At 40.1% G+C, this 20,899-nt stretch overlaps 1 protein-coding gene across 3 annotated transcripts in view; it reads right to left on the bottom strand.

The window, feature by feature from the left end:
• The window catches only part of PPP3CC (protein phosphatase 3 catalytic subunit gamma), a 93,463-nt gene extending 73,343 nt beyond the window's left edge, over positions 1–20,120 (bottom strand). The window contains exon 1 of one of the 3 annotated variants that reach the window (XM_028114349.2): positions 19,802–20,120. In XM_028114349.2, the coding sequence (XP_027970150.1) occupies positions 19,802–19,850 (49 nt within the window). In that variant the 5' untranslated portion in view covers positions 19,851–20,120. Of the gene's footprint in view, positions 1–2,862; positions 2,952–19,801 lie in introns of those variants that run through there. The other 2 variants (XM_088020990.1, XM_088020989.1) reach the window with 2 other exon arrangements.
• Between the last annotated feature and the right edge of the window lie 779 nt (positions 20,121–20,899).

The following is a 20,899-nucleotide window of genomic DNA, read 5'->3' as shown; positions in this document are numbered from 1 at the left end:
TATTTGCATTTCCCTGATGATCGGTGATGCTGAAGCATTTTATCATGTGTCTGTTGGCCATCTGTATGTCTTCTTTGGAAAAATGTCTATTCACGTCCTCTGCCCATTTTTTTAATCAGATCTTTTTTGGTGTTGAGTTCAAACTCTTTTTCACACCAAACTTCAAATCCATACGTTCCAAGATAACACCTCACCCAAACTAATTTAATAGTAACTGCACAGACACTAGATCTGATCTTATATTAGAACCTCATGAGTTCTAGCAACTCATCTAGTGTACAAATTCTAATTAATCCTTGCTCGGATTACAAACTTCCATCCTAAAATCTAACAACAGTCCCTAATCTAACAACAGTCCTCGATGAGCAGGTTTTCCTAATTGTCCCCCTCTTTTGAGAGGATCCCTCATTCCTCTGGTTCTCTCTGCTTATTGCCGCAAGTTAAATAAACCTAAGTCTTTTTTTCTTAACTACAAATAAATCCTTGATGATCTTTGGTTTATGGGTGTCCCATTTAACAACTGGCATTTCCACTAAGATTCAGCTGACCTCCTTGTTTCTGGGAAGACGTATAGCTTTGTCATAGTGTGCACGTATGTGACCATTTGATTTCCACCTGCTTAAGGCTACCCTGCCTGCAAAAGTGAAGTATCTGAGCTTCAGTAATTTTGTTGAGCACTTCAGGATCAAGGTGAAAGTTGGGTTCTCTGGCTGTAAGTCTTACCAGATTATCCTGTTCATGAGTGAAATTTGACTTCTACCTAATTAACAGCATTCCTATCATCTGCCTGCATGTTGAGTATCTTTTTTATTGTTGTTGTTTAAATAAGCTCTACACCCAGCATGGGGCTTGGACTCACGACCATGAGATCAAGAGTCACATGCTCCACTGACTGAGCCAGGCAGGCAGCCTTTGTTCAGTATCTTGAGTGTCATTCATCTATAAGAGGAAGTGCACAGCAGAGAACAGACATAGGCCTAATAAGTCTATCTTCCAGCCAGCTCTAAAAGCTGACAAGTTCAGAAGGTCTCATCAGACTAGCATCTTTACCTAAATTTTGTATTAGGTCTGTTTTCTAAAACCTCCTAAGGACTTTCCTTAGTCCTTATAATCTTGAGATATGTTTTGCTTAGTTCTGTCAACCTAGAGCAAAGGTTCTGACAAGTCCTCAGTTGATGACAGCTGATCTTTGGTGTCACTTCCGGTCTTGGGGAAATAGGTGGTTGCAAAAGCACCATCCTTACTACAGGTCATTTGAGAGTTTTCTCAGTCTAAATCATGTCCACTCTGTGCCTCCTCTATCTACTTCTTTCAGGTTTTCAGATTATGAATATAACTCAACAAATGGCATAATTTCACAAAGAAAAAATTCTGAATTATAAATGTCCTCTTGGGGAACTATTGACATGAACAAGATTATCTGAGAGGCACCTTAAAAGAAAAGAGGAGCTGTGCCTGGGTGGCACTTGAGTTGGTTAAGTAACCAACTCTTGATTTCGGCTCAGGTCAAGATCTCAGGGTCATGAGATGGAGCCCGGAATCGGGTTCATGCTCAGCGGGGAGTCTGCTTGAGATTCCCTCTGCCCCTCCCCTCCCGTACTCTCTCTGTTTCTCTCTAAAAATAAATAAATCTTGGGATGTCTGGGTGGCTCAGGGTCCTGGGATCAAGTCCAGCATTGAGCTCCCTGCTCAGTGGGGACCTGCTTCTTCCTCTGCCCACCACTCCCCCTGCTTGTGCTCTCTTTCTCTCTGACAAATAAATAAATAAAATCTTTAAAAAAATAATAAATATTTTTAAAAAAAGGAAACAATTCTGACTATCCAATGGTCTGCATTCCTTAACATAAGGAAATTTCTAATTCAAATTCTAAAACTGCCTCCCTGAAAGAATTCCCAAACCCTAAGAGAAAAAGGAGAAAGTTTAGGGTCATCTGTGTGGTTCAGTCAGTTGGGCATCCAACTCTTGATTTCAGCTCAGGTCACGGTCTCAGGATCCTGAGATGGAGCCCCACGTGGGGCTCTGTGCTCAGCAGGGAGTCTGCTTCTCTCCCTATCCCTCTGCCCCTCCCCCCTATTCACATGCTCTCTCACTCTCTCTTTCTAAGCTAGATAAATAAATCTTTTTTATTTTTAAAGGAGAAAGTTCATTGAAAAAAAAATCAGCCTTGTATAGGCCTCCCTATCAATTAGTCCATATTTTGATGTGCCTTGGAGATGCAAAACCCGGGAAAGGCTAATTGGCATCACCCTAAAAAGAATTTAGAGATTAATCCTTAAGAAATAATGAAAAGGGGGCACCTGGGTGGCTCAGTCAGTTGAGTGTCTGCCTTCAGCTCAAGGCATGATCTCGGGGTCCTGGGATCCAGCCCTGCATCGGGCTCCCTGCTCAGCAGGGAGTCTGCTTCTCCCTCTCCCTCTGCCACTCCCCTGCTTGTGCTCTCTCTCTCTCTCAAATAAATGAATATCTTAAAAAAAAAAAAAAAAGAAAAGAAAAGAAACAATGAAAAGCCCTCCTAATTTTTAACTGTCTGGAAGTTATGAGATTATTCTGGTGGTAGAAATTTCTAACACCTTCGGAAATCCCCTTTCACTTGGCCCTTAACTGTAACATTGTCTTGCAGTTATACTGATTTTGAAGAAATGTAAAAGAATATGTATGAAGACAAGGGAATGAGAATGCATAGTATCAGATGTGTTTTTGTTTATCTATAAATAAAGAGAATAATTTTGCCTTAAGTAAGAAATGTGTGTTTCACCATAAAAAAGAAATGGTAATTATATGGTGTTATACATTGTTAGCTAATCCTATGGTGGTAATCATTTTGCAAAACATACAGGTGTATCAAATCAACAATTGCACACCTTGGGCGCCTGGGTGGCTCAGATGGTTAAGCGTCTGTCTTCGGCTCAGGTCATGATCCCAGAGTCGTGGGATCGAGTCCCGCATCGGGCTCCCTGCTCCTTGGGAGCCTGCTTCTCCCTCTGCTTCTCTCTCTCTCTCTGTCTCTCATGAATAAATAAATAAAATCTTAAAAAAAAAAAACAATTGCACACCTTAAATTACATGTTACATGTCAATTATAGCTCAGTAAAACTGGAAAAAAAGAGAAATTTCTGGTTGCACCAAGATGTGAAAGAACATAGTGAAAAAAAATTTGACAGTATACTATAAGGGTATAAGGTCTGAGAGTAAGAACACTTTGTCTGGGTTTGTAATAGTTACAAAAAAGAATTTGAAGGGAGGAATAAAATATGTTAAAATTTTTGACAAAATTGGTCAAATATGAGAGGTTTATCATAAAAATAAACAAAATAATAGCTTAAAAATAAGGGCTTATAAATCATTTTAATGTAAATTCTTCATGAATAATAAATGGAGTAAAACTAGAATTTAATTTCCTTTTTGTCAAAAAAGCAAAGCTATTTTGTGCCCAGATAAGACATCCCTTAAATCATCAAAATATTGTGTTAACTCTCTGTGCTTTTTGAAATACTCATAAATCTTTTTTTTAAGTTCTTTACTTTTGGGGAAAAGTTAACATTCCTAATAATCACTGTTTTTAAAGATACTGCCTGGGGGCACCTGGCTGGCTCAGTCAGCGTGCATTCGACTCTTGATCTTGGAGATGTGAGTTTGAGCACCACGTTGGAGGTAGAGATTACTTAAAAAAATTTAAAAATACAATCTAAAAAAAATTAAATAAAGATACTGCCTATAACTATTTCTTTGGATAGTTATGACTTACATTTTGTCAAACAATTCCTTTTGAATTTGTTCTTCTCTAATTCAGAATAATAAAACTATTAAGATGTTTCTCACACCTACAATATCTTTGGGTTTATAAATGATCATGAGGCAACATAGAGATCTGGTCCCTCACCTTATTAAAAATGTTTTTAGGGGAGCCTGGGTGGTTCAGTCGGTTAAGCATCTGCCTTTGGCTCAGGTCATGATCCCAAGGTCCTGGAATGGAGCCCCGCATCTGGATCCCTGCTCAGTGGGAAGCCTGCTTCTCCCTCTCCCACTCCTGCTTGTATTCCCTCTCTCGCTGTGTCTCTCTCTGTCAAATAAATAAATAAAATCTTAAAAAAAAAAGTAAATATGCTTCAATGTTTCTGTATTTTTCAGGTTAAAGGAAAAAAACATTCATACACAAAGACTGACACAACAGCCGCCTACAAAAAGATTTTATCTCTAGGCTTAAATGAGCTTGTATTGGTGAAATTCATAATACATTTTATAGAATAAACCCAAGGCCTGGAGATATGTCAATTTCCTTTGGTCACAGCATGTTCTTACTTTCAGGATAATCAGCGACTAACTCTTTATAAAACTGATTATGTACTTTAGTAGAAGATTCCACTCTCTTCCATTCTGACAATGCTGGTTAATAAACCAAAGCCTAGACTCAACATCCACAAGTGGTTTCTGCTTCTTCCTTACATTCATCTAAAGTAGCCAGCTGTAATCTAAAGATCAGGAATTGAACTTTGTGGGGATGTATCAAAAGAACTTCTGTAAAGGTATGTATCATGCACTCATAACTATTGATACTACAGAGAATAAATTATGTGTATTGCTGGCATCATCACTATGGTCAAACATTGTGGCTGAGTCTGGATTTGCAGAACTGTTTTGGTCCAAAAGCAGAAGACAATGTAAATAGAGTATTTACTTTTAAGATCATTAGAACACAACCTATGAGATGCCAGAAACCACTGATTACCATCTACTTTGCATGATTTTGCCCTTTATTCTCTTGGCTATTTTCTTCTCTCTCTGCTAGTTCAAGATTCCAGATGTCAATAAACACCCTGCCCTTTATTCTTAGTACTACCAAGACCTTTATCCTTGACAATCAGCACATATAGGACTAATTCTTCAGACACTGACAAGGTGAATAATCCACATCCAAAATTAAAGGGGAAAAAATGACTTGGTTAATAAAGGAAGATCCAAATAGATGTGGAATATATAGAACATTATTTCAAACTTTAATAGTAACTCTTGTTTGAGGTTTTGTTTGTTGCAAATGCCATGTGTGTGTTATCTCCGGGTTTTAAATGCTATAGTCACATATTATCATGCTAGATGATTTAACAAATAAATGATCATCTAAGAAACAGATCAAAGTGGACTAGTGCTTATAAAGGTCAAAATTACTCACATCAAAAGCTTGATAAACATTCACAACCTAACAATGATACAGATCTTGATTGATCACTTCCCCTAAATGTTAAGTCCTCCAACTTTGTTAACAAATGATCAAAAGCAGAGACTGCGAATTGAAAGAGAAACCACAAATTGCTCACACTCAGAAAAACACTATGATTTATAAAACAGATAAACTGAACCAAACCAAACCACAATGTGCTTTACATACCATCCGAGCTCAAATCTTTTTAAACATTAGCTATATTCCAATACCATAGACAAATTGATATAACCGTAACTCCTGAGGGACTCTTGTGTTCTAAAGATAAAACCACTGACTATTTCAGCAACTCACCTAAATTAGATTCTAGCCAATCCCCACCCAAACTACTAATTTCCACCCTAAAAATCACTTTATGACTAACCCCAGCTCCTAAAACCTTTTGTATCTTCTTTGCTAACTCCCTCCTTCTGAGATGCCCCCCACTTATTCTGGTGTGTGTTATTCCCTGCTGTAGCAAGCTAAATAAATGTGAACTTGTATTTGACTATAGATAAGTTCCTAGTGGCCTTTGACGGTAGGCTTTAACATCCTCAAGGCAGACAACTGAGCCCAGAATTAGGAATAGGAAGAAGACTTTATGCTATATACCTTTTAAAATTTTGTACCATGTTATTGTATTACCTATTTAAAAGAACAGAGAATCTACAAATGTATATAACTCTATTACAAATGAGTCAACCAACAGTGATACTACCAATATCCAATCAGCTGCAACTCATCCAGGAATCAGAGCATTGTTGGCTATCAGCAGATAGGAGAATTCACTACCTGTTTCAAAAAGGCTAAAAAGAGGGACGCCTGGGTGGCTCAGTCAGTTACACGGCTGCCTTCGGCTCAGGTCTTGATCCCAGAGTCATGGGATCAAGCTCCGCATCTGGCTCTCTACTCAGCAGGGAGCCTGCTTCTCCCTCTCTCTCCACCTGCTGCTCTGCCTACTTGTGCTCTTTCTGTGTGTGTCAAATAAATAAATAAATAAAATCTTAAAAAATTTTTAAAAAAAGGCTAAAAAGATTCCAGACCATTAATGGATCATCAATGGGTTATCAACAGATCTTTGTGTCAAAATTCAAAATCTCTTCCTATTTGGAAGCTAAATCTAAATCAGCCATCAGTCAGAAGTGATAATTAGCTTTGCATCTTATGTGGACAAATTTTTATTATACAATGTGGAACAGCATAATGAGTACCCACAGAGCAACAATTATCAACCTTCTGCTAATCTTCAAACTATTCTTTTTTTTTTAAGATTTTACTTATTTTTTGACAGAGCGACACAGTGAGAGAGGGAACACAAGCAGGGGGAGTGGGAGAGGGAGAGGCAGGCTTCCTGCTGAGCAGGGAGCCCCATGCGGGGCTCGAACCCAGGACCCTGGAATCATGACCTGAGCCGAAGGCAGACACTTAACAACTGAGCCACCCAGGTGCCCCCAAACTATTCTTAAAGACTTCTCTAAATCAAAGATACTACATTATAACTCAATGCAAAAGATTTTTTTTCTAAGATTTTATTTATTTATTCGACAGAGACACAGCGAGAGAGGGAACACAAGCAGTGGGAGTGGGAGAGGGAGAAGCAGGCTTCCTGCTGAGCAGGGAGCCCGATGCAGGACTTGATCCCAGGACCCTGGGATCATGACCTGAACCGAAGGCAGATGCTTAACGACTGAGCCACCCAGGCACCCCGCAAAAGATTTTTTTTTTAATTAAAGAATACGGGTGCACCTTGATCTTGGGGTCGTGAGTTCAAGCACCATGGTGGGCATGAAGCCGACTTAAAATTAAAAAAAATAATAATCTAAAAAAAACCACAGAGCACAAAAAACAATAGCTACCACAAAACAAAAACAAATCTCTTAGAATGCCAAAGACAACAATTTAAAATTTTGGTATATATCCTAACATTTTAAATATTTAAACATACTATTTTATAATTAGTTATATTATACAATCCTGTAATCTGTCTTTTGAATTTTGTAGCAAATTACTAAAATTTTCTCATATCAACAAATATTCTTCTATAATTTTCAGACTCTGCATCACAGAGTAATATAATTCACCTAACCTATATTAAACATTGCAGTTATTTTTTCTTTGCTATTATGAATAATGTAGCAACAAATATCTTTGTTCATACATTGTAAGTTCGCATGTTTATCAACCATTTAAATGTATTCATTTATAAATTATCTATAAACATCTTATCCTTTGCTCATTTTTCTTCTTCTGTGATTTCCGGTTATGTATAAAAAGATGACTAACAACATGCCCACATATTAAAGCTAGCAGTATGGGGCGCCTGGGTAGCTCAGCTGGTTAGGCTGCTGCCTTCAGTTCAGGTCATGATCCCAGGGTCCTGGGATTGAGGCCCATGTCGGGCTCCTTGCTCAGCAGGGAGCCTGCTTCTCCCCTGCCTGCCGTTCCCCCTGCTTGTGCTTGCTCTCTGGCTCTCTCCGTGTCAAATAAATAAATAAAATCTTAAAAAAAAATAAAGCTAGCAGTAAAGTGCAAATATTTTTTCCCTAAAGCACATTTTTAAAAGGAATTTCAACTCCAAGCAATGTTTTTTTATTTTTTTTTTTTAAAGATTTTATTTATTTATTTGTCAGAGAGAGCACAAGCAGGGGGAACAGCATGCAGAGGGAGAAGCAGGCTCCCTGCAGAGCAAGGAGCCTGATGCGGGACTTGATCCCCGAGCTAAAGGCAGATGCTGAACCAACAGAGCCACCCAGGCATCCCTATTTTTTTTTTTTTAAGTAATCTCTACACCCAATGTGGGGCTCCAATTCATGTCCCCGAGGATCAAGAGTTGTATGCTTTTCCTCTTTTTTTTTTTAAGATTTTATTTGTCAGAGAGAGAAAGCACAAGCAGGGGGAGCGGCAGAGGGAGAAGCAGGCCTGTGAATAGTGAGCAACTTGTGGCTCTATCATAAAAGAGAACAGGGATTTTAAAAAATAATAAATTACTAAGTTTACCTTTCTAGTGTCAACTTCAATATGTGAAACACACAATGCCGCATGCTAAGACTTCACCGTTCTTCTTTGTAATAATGAAGCATTTTATTCTTTCATTATTCTACTTACGGTTGCTGACCTCCTTAATTTGATTTAAAAGCATAAACTTAGAAGAAATTCACTGACCACAATTAAAACTACCTTTCTCTCATCCTAATAATAAAAGCTAGGAAAGACTGGGTACAATCACCAACTCTCTCCTGTTTCTTTATGAAACTCTGACATTTTAGCTTCATCTCCAACAATACCAGTTTGGGGAAGTTTACAATTCAAGTCTAATTATCCAGTGTCATCCTTTTAAAAGCTGAAATACTGTAGGACAGTAACTGAAAAACAAAACATTCAATAATAATTCTGTTTAGAATAGATCTAAGTTTCTATGCCTAGCCTTTATGGAACTGGATAATAATAATATCTGTTAAAGTCTAAAGTTCTGAAATCTATAGGAGAAAGAGAGCTGGAAGGGTTCTTTAAGTAAAATTCAAAAATACTAGGGAAGTAGTTATATTCTAAGTTAAATAATCCAATACTTATTTGGCACCTATTACATATTCACATTGTGTAAGTCATTTATAGATTATACAATTTTAACAAATGGACTCTACCTTGAAGAACTTTATGTTCTATTTTTTTAAGAATTTATTTTTAAGGGGTGCCTTGGTGGCTCAGTTGGTTAACATGTGCCTTTGGCCCAGGTCATGATCCCGGAGTCCTGGGATAGAGCCCCGCATCAGGCTCTCTGCTCAGTAGGGAGCCTGATTCTGTTTCTCCCTCTCCCTCTGCTGCGGGGTCCCCCTGCTTGTGCTCTCTCTCTGTCAAATAAATAAATAAAATCTTAAAAAAAATAATTAAAAAAATAAATTTAAAAAAGTATTTTATTTTTAAGTAATCTGTACACTCAATGTAGGGCTCAAATTTAACCCTCGAAGATCAAGAGTTGCATGCTCCACTGACTGAGCCTGCCAGGCGCCCCTATGTTCTATTTAAGTAGAAAAAATAATTCATATTCAAATCACAAGATTTAATATGAACACAGAAAAGTTAAGCCATGCACTGTATGGCATAGGCTCTAAGTATGGAAGAATATAAAGGGGTATCAGGGGTGGCTACAGAAATCAAGGAAGGACATCAGAAAGTTGAGACTTGAGCTGGGTCTTCTCAAAGTTCCAAAGCCACTTCCCCATTTTCAGATATTTGTTATAGCAGCATTCTACTCTTGGCACCAAAATAAAATAAATAAAACATATACTAAAAGGGAGAAAAGAAGAAATTCCAGACATCCACATAATATAGTGTATGTATGGATATTTTTAATGAAATATTTCAAAAAATAATTTTACATAAAATGGTATAGGAAATAAATACTACAAATGTTGCTACCTACCCATGTACCTACCATGTAGATTTAAAATACTAAGCTTGCCATACCTGTTTCAAATATATTTTTTTAAGATTTTATTTATTTGTCAGAAAGAGAGAGTGAGCACAAGCAAGGGGAGTGGCAGGCAGAGGGAGAAGCAGGCTCCCCGCTGAGCAAGGAGCTCAGCGAGTCCCTGGTATGCGGGACTCGATCCCAGGACTCGGGGATCATGACCTGAGCCAAAGGCAGACTCTTAACCAACTGAGCCACCCAGGTGTCCTGAGTTTCAAATATTTTTCAGAACTAAAATACTGCAGATATAATTGAGCAACCTCCATCTGATTCCTTCCTCTGCAGAGGTAATTACTACATTTAAGTAGTTGTGTATCCTCCCACGTGTATATAATTTGTTACAGATGTATCTATATACAATATAGTATATTTCAAATTTTATATAAATGGTATCATACTGTGTATCCTTTTGTAACTTGCATTTTTATACTCAACACTGCTTTCCAGATATATCTAAAATGGGGCCGCAGTACCCATTTTTCTCCCATTTTTTTAAGCTCCACAGCTGACTCTGATTGGTAACCAGAGTTGAGAATTCTAATTCTAGGTCTATATATATTATCCAAGAATGCTTTTAGTGCTCCAAAATTGCTAACACATTTTATTATTATTTTTAAGTAAGCTCTATGTCCAACATTGGGCTTGAATTCAACACCCTGAGATCAAGTGTTGCAGGCTCGACTGACTCAGCCAGCCAGGTGCCCCTGGTAACACATTTTAACTCAGCTTTTTACCATGAGTCAGTTGCTGTTAAATTACCTTATTTCAATAAAAATTATTTAACAGTGCTTCCAACTCAGAAGCAAAAAACCTAATCAAACCAAGTGTGGGGTGCCTGGGTGGCTCAGTTGGTTAGGCGACTGCCTTCGGCTCAGGTCATGATCCCAGCGTCCTGGGATCGAGTCCCACATCCGGCTCCCGGCTCCGCGGGGAGCCTGCTTCTCCTTCTGACCCTCTCCCTTCTCATGCTGTTTCTCTCTCTCATAAATAAATAAATAAAATCTTAAAAAAAAAAGTGTGCACATGATTCAAAACAATAAACAATAAAACTGGTTTCTTGAAGGGGATGGGTGTGGATACAAAGGGGCAGTAACACAGGAGTCTCGTGGTGATGTTTCCACTTAAACATCTCGATTGCGGTGGTAGTTATGCAAGTCTACACATGTAGATGAATATCTACATACACGTGTAGACTTGCATAGAGCTACAGACAAATGTATGCGCACACAAGTGCACATATAAGTTCACGTATAACTGGTGAAACTTGAATAAACTCTGTGGACTGTGCTAATGTCAATTTCTCGGTTTGATATAGTGAGTGGTAGTGTGAGATGCTGACACTAGAGGACAGAGACCTTGTGGAGGACAGAGACCTAGGGGAGGAAGTATAGGACCTCCCTGTACATTTCTTTACAACATCTTGTGAATCTCTTATCTAAAAGTAAAAACTTAATACATTTTTAAAACTAAGTTTCGGGGCGCCTGGGTGGCTCAGTTGGTTAAGCGACTGCCTTCCGCTCAGGTCATGATCCTGGAGTCCCAGGATTGAGCCCCACATCGGGCTCCCTGCTCAGCGGGGAGTCTGCTTCTCCCTCTGACCCTCCCCCCTCTCGTGTTCTCTCTCTCATTCTCTCTCTCTCTCAAATAAATAAATAAAATCTTAAAAATAAAATAAAACTAAGTTTCTAAAGTACATTGAAAAAATTCTGCAGCCTTTTCACAGGCAAAATCAGTTCAGTATCCTGCTACAATATACATCTACTATATAAATGATATTTTTAGGTAAGTATACCTAACATCGGATGCAAATCTGCATAAAAGAGAAAGAAAACATTGGTGATGGCCACTTTAATCCTGCAGTAAGTATGAAAGATAAACCTTAAAAGTTTATTGGCCTATAAGCTATTATTTTTAGATTATTGTGTCTTACCCTCATGGGACACTAGGATTTACCTAAATAGCTATCTCTGTTCACTACAAATAACCCTGCTTTCATTCCTATTTTAAGCCAGCAAGCCTGCCCTACTTTTGCAGATTTATTTGCTAATCTACTCACCTGCTTTTCCAATCATGAGCCAGTTAAACACTGCTGAAGAGGTTATGTTAAATATTACCGAAACTCATAAGTAGCTTTCAGATCCTTTCATAACCTATTAGAACAAGTAATTTTATTTCACTGATCTGACACAGCTCTTTGAGATATTCCTTCTATTCTTTGATAGTCATAGAGCATGCTTTCAAAGTACTGGGAACTAGCCCTCCCAGAACCAATTAAGTAATAACCACTATCAGCGATAGTCTGAGAGAAACAGTAAGTTTATAGCGACATCATATGTTTTCAATAAAACAGTGTGCAAAAGTAAAAAATAAGTAGCCTCCTTTCATGGATAAATCCACCAATTACCTTTATTACTTTGGCCATTCATTAAAACTATCATATTTTATGTTTTTTAAAAGTTTTATTTTATCCTATTTTATTTTTAAACTTCCACAAAGCCTTAGGTCACAAGAACAAAATGTACACACAAAAACCCACAAATTAAGTCTTACCTCTTTAGGCTACTGATCAATAAAGTTTAAACTTGAAAGGATTATCAATTTGTAAAGTGAGGGAGCAAACCTTTCATACCAGATATACTCTACCATTTAGTCATCTGCTCTTCATGGTGCTATTAGTCATAGGAAGCTCCATAGTTCTGATTTTCTGTCACACTTTTGGGAGGCCATTATATGCTATACTAGGGACTTTCGAAGACAGTATTTAAGCTTCTAAGTATAAAGAGGAACATGTCGCTTCTAGTAGGAATTCATCCAGTATTTGGTTAAACATCTGTTTACGATTTCTAAAATTCTATCTATACTATAGACGAGGAAATTTTCACCATTTTTCTTATTAAGGATTTTAGGTTTAAATCCTTTCAAAAGTTCCTAAGGAGACTACAGTTGGAAAGTATAAAATACAACACTCTTGGGGCATCTGGGTGGTTCAGCTGGTTTAAGCATCTGACTCTTGGTTTCGGCTCAGGTCGTAATCTCATGGGTCGTGAGATCGAGCCCTGCATCGGGGTCCCCACTCAAGAGGAAGTCTGCTTGAAGATTCTCTCCCTCTGCCCCTCCCCACACACACTCTCTCTCTCTCAAATAAACAAACAAATAAATAAATCTTTTAAAAAAATACAACACTCTTAAAACTTCATTTTACGTATGCCACTTAAAGTCAAACAGATCTACAAAATTATAATAATAAAGTCAAACAGATCTGTCAAATCTCACTAAGATTCAAGATTAACTCATTTAATAAAGAACAGCTAACATTTATTAAGCACCCACTATGGGTACTATGTTAAGCACTTTACATACAATATGAAATGCAATCTTTAAATTCTGAGATAGGTACTGTTGTTATCTTCCATTTTAAACTTGAAGCAAGGAAAATAAATGACAAAAGTCACACAGCTAGTAATTAGCAGAGCCCTTGCCCTTTTCTAAACTGTCTTCCATAAAATAAGTTTCTTGTGCTTTCACTTAAACATTTACTAAGCACCTATGTGCTAAGCAATATATTCAGCATTAATAATACACAGTCCTGGGCGCCTGGGTGGCTCAGTTGGTTAAGCGACTGCCTTCGGCTCAGGTCATGATCCTGGAGTCCCGGGATCGAGTCCTGCATCAGGCTCCCTGCTCAGCGGGGAGCCTACTTCTCCCTCTAACCCTCCCCCCTCTCATGTACTCTCTCTCTCTCATTCTCGCTCTCTCAAATAAATAAAATCTTTAAAAATAATAATAATACACAGTCCTTGCCCTTGAAGAGAACTGTTTAGTATAAATAAATAACATAAAAATATTTAGAGAAATTTGAAAAGCAATGAGACTGCTCACGGGACCATATAGGAGGCAATATCTGCTGCTGCTGCTGCTGCTGCTGAACATAGCAGCTAACATGTATTGAGCACTTACTAGGCACCTGTCACTGCAGCTTGTGGAGTTTATTTAATCCTTACAACTACCCTGTAAACTGGGTTCTATTATCCCTTTACTTCAGATAGGGAAACTGAGGAAAAACGAGATTAAGTGACTGGTCCAAGGTCGGGCTGCTACTAAAAGAGGCAGAATTTGAATCCAGGTGTGTCTGATTTCAAGGCCGTGTTCTAAAATCATTATTCTATACAGCCTCTTAGTAGTAAAGGAGAAAAAGCTTTTCAGATGTCCACTTGGCTAAATCTTGAAAGATAAGGGCTGATAAGTTGGGGCACAAGGTTCTACATAAAAATAATGCAAAGAACCCATTCACAGATACAGAATTTCATGGCATTCTGGGGAACTACAAGTAGTAGTAAAGTAAGTTTGGGAACAGGGGTGTGAAATGAGGAGAAAGTAACACAGTACTGGAGGTTTAGCGTGAAGAAAACTACACATCAACAAAATGAGAATTTATCTTATGGGCAGAAAGTGCTCATGAAGGGGTTCAAGCACAAGAATAATCCTCTACATTATCCACAGATCATGATGGCACCATGGACATTAGATTAAAGAGCCCTAGCAAGAGGCTACTGCAATAGTATAAGTAAAATGTCAGAGAGGAAGATGATGTAGAAGGTTCTGTAGAAACCAAAAGTCCATAGAACTGAGTCTAGTAGAAATGGATGTCAAGTGAAAGGGATAGGAAAGAGTCTGGCCTGACTCCCAGGCTTGTCATCGGAGCCAGGGACTAAATGGGTAAGTGGTGTGATTAACAGGGATGGGAAATACACTTAGAAAACCCTTTCTATCTCCTCTGCTCATTAGTGCTTTTTAATATTTACTTTATCCCTCTATCAACTTTTTCTACCTTCTTCACAATCTCTTCAATAAAATAAAAACAAGTCTGTCTCACTTTCATAATATCTGCTTGTATGATGTTTGAATCATCTGTAATTCTGAGTTACATTTGTAAGCCAATTAAGCTTTGGGTTTGTTTAAACATATAGCCATCAAAATAATCTTGCTGTTCCCTTAATGGAATCACTGTCAACTGCCCCAGCAGTTTTCAGCTATCCCTCTTCTTCTCCTCCTTTTACATCTTTCAATTCTTTGACTTTCCTAATTTTACCCACCCTGTCTACTCCTTAGTCAATTATATTTTTTCTCCATCCTTACTTCTGCATGTTTTCCCAAACCCTATGTAGCTGAAACAACTTCTTTTTCTGCTAAACAAGTTACCCCTACTTCACATCAGGTATAATATACTTTATTTTTTAAAAAGATTTTATTCATTTATTTATTTATTTGAGAGAGAGAGAGCACAAGCAGGGGGCGAGGCAGAGGGAAAGGCAGAAGCAGGCTCCCCGCTGAGCAGGGAGCCCAACATGGGGCTCGATCCCAGGACCCTGGGATCATAACCTAAGCCGAAGGCAGATGCTTAACGACTGAGCTCCCAGGCAACCCAATATACTTTAAAACTCATTTTCTTCTTTTTAGCTTTCCCTCACTAAGACACTACCAAATCCTTAAATACGATGGTAGCCTTTCCCAAGCCTAGCTGTTTTGAGGCAATTCTTAATTGTATTCTTTTTTTTAATCTCTCACCAACTTTATTATATTTTGAAAAACCATAATCCTATTAAGAAAGTAAAAGGGGGCACCTGGGTGGCTCATTCATTAAGCCCCGCATCCCCCTCCCTGCATCAAGCCCCGCATCCCCCACATCAAGCCCTGCATCATGGGGATCCCTGCTCAGCGGGAGGCCTGCTTCTCCCTCTCCCACTCGCCCTGCTTGTGTTCCTTCTCTCACTGTGTCTCTGTCAAATAAATAAATAAAATCGTAAAAAAAAATAAAAATAAAAATAAAAAATAAAATTCTTAATAATGAAAAAGAAAAGAAAAAAATTAAAAAAAAAAAAACAAAACACACAAACCCCTGGTAAATCCATTCTCATAATACAAAAAAAGGCAAGAGGGGACAAGAGCTGTGGAAACAAATGAGGCATAGGTACCAGAGACTGAAACAGGCTTCAGGGTAACCTTGTGAAAATAGCAATTTTTGTCCACACTATTCTTTTAAGAAAGCCATAGCTACACTATTCTGACTGGCAGAATATTAAAGAACCAGTAGCCTCTGTGTGCTACAAATGACACAGTACATCCTATGAATATATAATACACTTGAATTCCAAATGAAGGGGAGAAATGTCTGAGCATCTTATTGAAAAGAAGTCTGACTTTTCTGTGAAACACCATTTGGCCACCAACAATGGACTTTCCACATCTGTCACGTAATTCCTAGTGAAATTTCTTTGTTGCTTCGGAAAAGATTCAGTCCAGGAGAATAAATCATTTTTTTAAAAATCACTGTCAAAGAGGGGCGCCTGGGTGGCTCAGGCGTTAAGCGTCTGCCTTCGGCTCAGGTCATGATCCCAGGGTCCTGGGATCGAGCCCCACATCATGCTCCCTGCTCAGCCGCCTGCTTCTCCCTCTCCCATCCCCCGACCCCGCTTGTGTTCCCTCTCGCTGTGTCTCTCTCTGTCAAATAAATAAATGAAAATCTTAAAAAAAAAATCACTGTCAAAGAAAAAAAATCTCTGCAACAGGAAAAAAATTTGGAAACCAGAAAAAAAAAGAAAAAGAAAATCAAGCTAAAAGATTTTCTCAATTCAGTCATTTGAGTTTCTGTTTTTTTTCTGCTCTAGATACCAGTAGTGATGCCACAGTGCATACTGACTGTTCTAGAGGCACACAGAACTATTATTTTAAAAACAAAAAAGAAACAAATGAGCACTTGTTGGCATACATTGCAGATGGCTCTCCATAAACAATGAATGAATGAAATCATAACAATTTTTGTATTTTTAAACATAAAATAAACACCTTCAACTGCTAGGGAAGAAACCAGCTGCTAAGAAAGTACCAGACAGAACTGTACTGGTCTCTTCATGTTGTTACACCTGGGATTCCACCCAGACACCCTCTAAATCATAGAAGGGGATGGGGTGCCTGCCGGGCTCAGTCAGTGGAGCATGCAACACTTGATAGAGGGAGTTGTAAGTTTGAGTCCCATGTTGGGTGCAGAAATTGCTTAAAAATAAAAAAATAAATTGTAGAACAGGTATTTTCCTGACCTTAACAGTTTTCCAACTTATAATTTCATATACTTTCTAATTCTGATATTTTTCAAATGTTAAAGATTTCTCAAGAAAGTGTTAATGAGGGGTGCCTGGGTGGCTCAGTCCGTTAAGCAACCCACTCTTGATTTCAGCTCAGGTCACGACCTCAGGGTTGTGAGATGGAGCCCTGCACTGGGCTCTGTGCTCAGCATAGAGTCTCCTTGGGATTCTCTCTCCTCTCCCTCTGCTCCTCCCCCCACTCATGCTCCCTCTAAATAAATAAATAAATCTTTAAAATATGTTAATGATTTCTCTACTAACCACTTATGTAGAAACTGATCTATTATCAAACTACTATCATGTTTCATATTACAACCTGTCTTAAGCTTTTCATGTCAGTTTTATCATTTGCATGGCTCAGATGCTTGACAAAGAAGGTCTTATTAACCCTATTTTGCCCATGAGATTATTGAAAAGAAAGAAAAGGGAGGGAGTTTAAGTAAAAAAGCAAGGTTAAAAAAAAAAAAGGGCAAGGTCACAAGTAAGCTCCCGCTGCAGTAAAACCTAAGTTTTCTATCAGTCTAGGCCTTCTTCATTTTAGGAGAGTTGCTGTTTAAAGGACACTTAAAATACTAGTCATAGTCACTCCCTCCCACTTTTCTCCAAGATTTGTTCAAACAAAACAATTAAGTAGACTTTAAAGTTAACAGGAAATGACAGAACCAAAAATAACTGGGGTGTGGCCTCACCTCTGAAAAAGATTTCCAGCTGTGAATAAATGCAGACAACTCTGGCCACACAAGATAACATCAGATCAGGATTTAGTACCCAATACAATGGACCTTAGCTACATATACAGTGACACCTTATTTTCTTAGAACAAACCTCAATTATTTCAAACTCTGGAAAACCCAGGAAAAAAGCAACATAAGTCACAGAGAAGCCAAAATTGCTGTGGTCAAGTTCTTACACTACAGTATTTACATTTAAGATAAATCCACAAACTCTAAGTAAGGGCTTGAAATCATTATATTTCATTTATTTAAGTGTAATCTTATAAGTATACAACATGCAGTAATTTTATAATTTGGCCAAAAACCATAAATTATACAGACAATGGGAGTGTTTACTTAACTGTGAGCATGCCTAGCAGTAAGAGAGCACCTGCCTTTTAACCGTGTTTCATTTTACTTTACTTCTATATTTAAGGGTCTGAAAGGGTTATTTTAAAATTTCCTTTATATCTTGTGGCATCTTATGGTGGAAATTACATGCCACAATGGCGAGCAGAATTTGAGATTCCTAAAGGTCTGAGGACTGCCACTAAGCTTCACTGAGATCCTATTTATTCTAACTTGACACACAATTCTGGTTTATCTGGTTTCCCTGCCTACTTTAGCTTAGAAATAGCAGATTAGAAGGGCATGGTTTGACAGATAAAGAACAGTACTGGAGCAGATAAACAAAAAACAGACAAAAGCATTAAATAGTAGAGCAGTAAGGAGTCACTTTGGTACAGGAGGAAACTGCCAACACCCTTAAACAGCAGAATGCACCAGCCATGTTAACAGCACAGGACAGAAATTAATGTACACAACTGACCTTGATTTATCAAAAAAGGTTATGTTTAGTATATTCTTTATCTTAAGAGAAGGTTTATACTCTTTATGGGTTATATACTATAAAAACTGACATTAAAATGGTCAAAATTGTTTAAGTTAAAGGGCTAAATGTCAGTTATATGAACAATTCACTTCGATCCCTAATAATACCAGACGGTCTGAGTAGATAAATCTCAAAAACCCCATTTTATTTACTGAACATTATATAGTGTAGGTAATCAGTGTTTCTGATCATCACTTATGATCTTGACTTTTTAGAGGGGAAAAAACTAAGTTACACACTAAAATTAGTAGTGTAGAAAATCAACATTTATGATGATTCATGTGTTAGGGAGAAAAAATTTAAGTTAAACACTAAAATTCTCCCCCTCCACTGAACATTCAATAGGCTTTTCCACATTAAAACAAAACAAAAAACCAAAAACGTATTCTGTCACCAATCTTAGTTTCTTTTCTCTTTCTAATTACCAAAATGAAAAAACAAAAGCATTTTAATAGTTTTGCCCACTTAGAGCTAACCCCTTTATCAGAAGCCACTAACAGAGCTCGTTTAGGTGTGCACTCCCTTCTTATAAACAGTGCTTTCAAACCGATAGTTAAAACTCAAGAGCGAAGAGTTGTACCTAAGTGTCACGGCTGAACAAAAGTGCATAAATTAGAGGTTATGTTTAAACCAGTATAAGTAATTTAAGAGCAGAAACAGCTACAATGTAAAACCCTACAATAAGGAACATTTTAGTTTTGGGCAGAAATCGGAATCAGAGAATATCCTTCTTCAAGTCTCTACAGCCAAAAAATAAAATAAAGCCCCAACATCATGTCAAGAGATCTGTAAATCCCTTTCACACATCACAAAATGGATTTATTTGTATTTATTTCACCATACTGTTTCTTTTAAATAACAGCAGTGACTTGTGATGATCTGTAGAAAGTGGGCCAAAAGGTACACGGTAAACGTCCTTAAAGGGGGGGGAGGGGCGAGATAATCAGATCCTAAAGAAGGGGAGCGGCAGAAAGATCTGACTTGGAAGAATCTACTAAAGTCCCTGCCCACATCACCCTAGATGGCTTCACAGATAAAAAGGCGAGAAAAGAGGAATCGTTTCTTTTAAAAAAGATGGGGATCCTGGCCCTTTGGGGTGGCGGGAGAAGAAATCCCCACCCCGCCTGCCAAGTCCTACACTACGGGAGATAAATTAGCAATCTCCAGCTAGCTGCAGATCAAGGTGCAACAGAAAACGCCCAGGGACTGCCCTGCGGGGCTCCCCCTCCCCTCTCTCACAATCCCTCCAGGTCCTCCTCCCGAACCGACGCAGCCAGGGTCCCCCGCCGCCCTCCCGCCCCCCTTCCCGGCTCCCCGCCCTCCGTCCCCCCGCCGTCGCCCGGCCGAAGGCCGTTTCCCGCGGGTGAACGAGGAGGGCCCGGCCCGCCCGGCACCTTTGATGACGCGTTCGGTGGTGGAGAGGTGGAGGTTCCTCCCGGACATGGTCCCCTCGGCCTCCTCTCGGCTCCAGGCGACTGCCAGACGTGCGCCTCCGCCTTCGTGTCCAGCGGTGTCAGCTCCCCGGGTCAGTCAGCCCACGGTGCTCCGGCCCCGGCTCCTCCGGGCGGCCCAGGTACCAGGAGGAGGCGGCCGCAGCAGCCCGGCCTCGAACCTCGCTGACAGGATGCGGGCCCACTGGCCGCTCCCTCCTAAGGAGCCGAGTCGGGAGCGCGCGTGGCTAAGGGAGGCAACCGGGGCGGCCGCGGCGGCTCGCAGCCCGATCCCGCGTGCGCGCGCGCGCGCTCCCGCACGCCGCTCTCCCAACTTCCCGGCGGCCCGCGCGCGCCGCCGCCGCCGCGCCAAGGCCCAACGCGCAGTCCCGCTGCCCTGGCCGGCGCGGCCACCTGACCTCCCGCCCCCTCCCCGCGGCAGTAGCCCACCCCGGCTTTCCCCTTCTTCCGAAGGCCCTCGGCCCGCACGGCCCAGCTCCGGGCTCGCGTGCTTCCTTTCTCCCCTCCTGCTTCCGACGGTGCGTTTTTCCTCTCCTCAGCCTGCCCTCCCTGCAGCTGACTCTCCCAGGGCTGCCGGCGGCTGCCCCGGCCCGCAGCACCTACCACCAGCCCCTAGGTCCGGCACGGAAAGCCCCGGCGAAGCAGCGGCCATCTTGTGACCTGGCCGCGGCGACCCACAGCAGCTCCCTGGACCGCGAACCTCCTGTCACCCTCACCCTGGGGCCACCTTGCCGAGAGCCCTTGTCTTCCCAGACCCTCCTCACGGGAGCCCGCCCTCCTTTTCTTCTGGTCTTCCACCACTCTGTCTCTAGGGAGCCCTTGTCAATCTGACCACGCTCCTTCCCACAGTTTATCCTCCCTCCCACCCCCAGTCACCACTGAAGCCCGCATTTCAGTTTTCACATTTGTTGAGTGCCGTTAGGATAGGAAGAGGTACGTTCGTGTTCATGCCGGCTCCAGTCCAGTAGTAGTTGGCGGGCCTCAGATTCCAAGTAGCACGAGACCCGGCTGGGCCGCGTGGCCTCCTCACTTCGTCTCCTC

Source organism: Eumetopias jubatus, unplaced genomic scaffold, assembly GCF_037043125.1.
Source record: "Eumetopias jubatus isolate StellerSeaLion01/CBP00866 unplaced genomic scaffold, mEumJub1_p1.0 scaffold_2, whole genome shotgun sequence".
NCBI lineage: Eukaryota > Metazoa > Chordata > Mammalia > Carnivora > Otariidae > Eumetopias > Eumetopias jubatus.
This window is presented reverse-complemented; position numbering and strand designations above follow the sequence as displayed.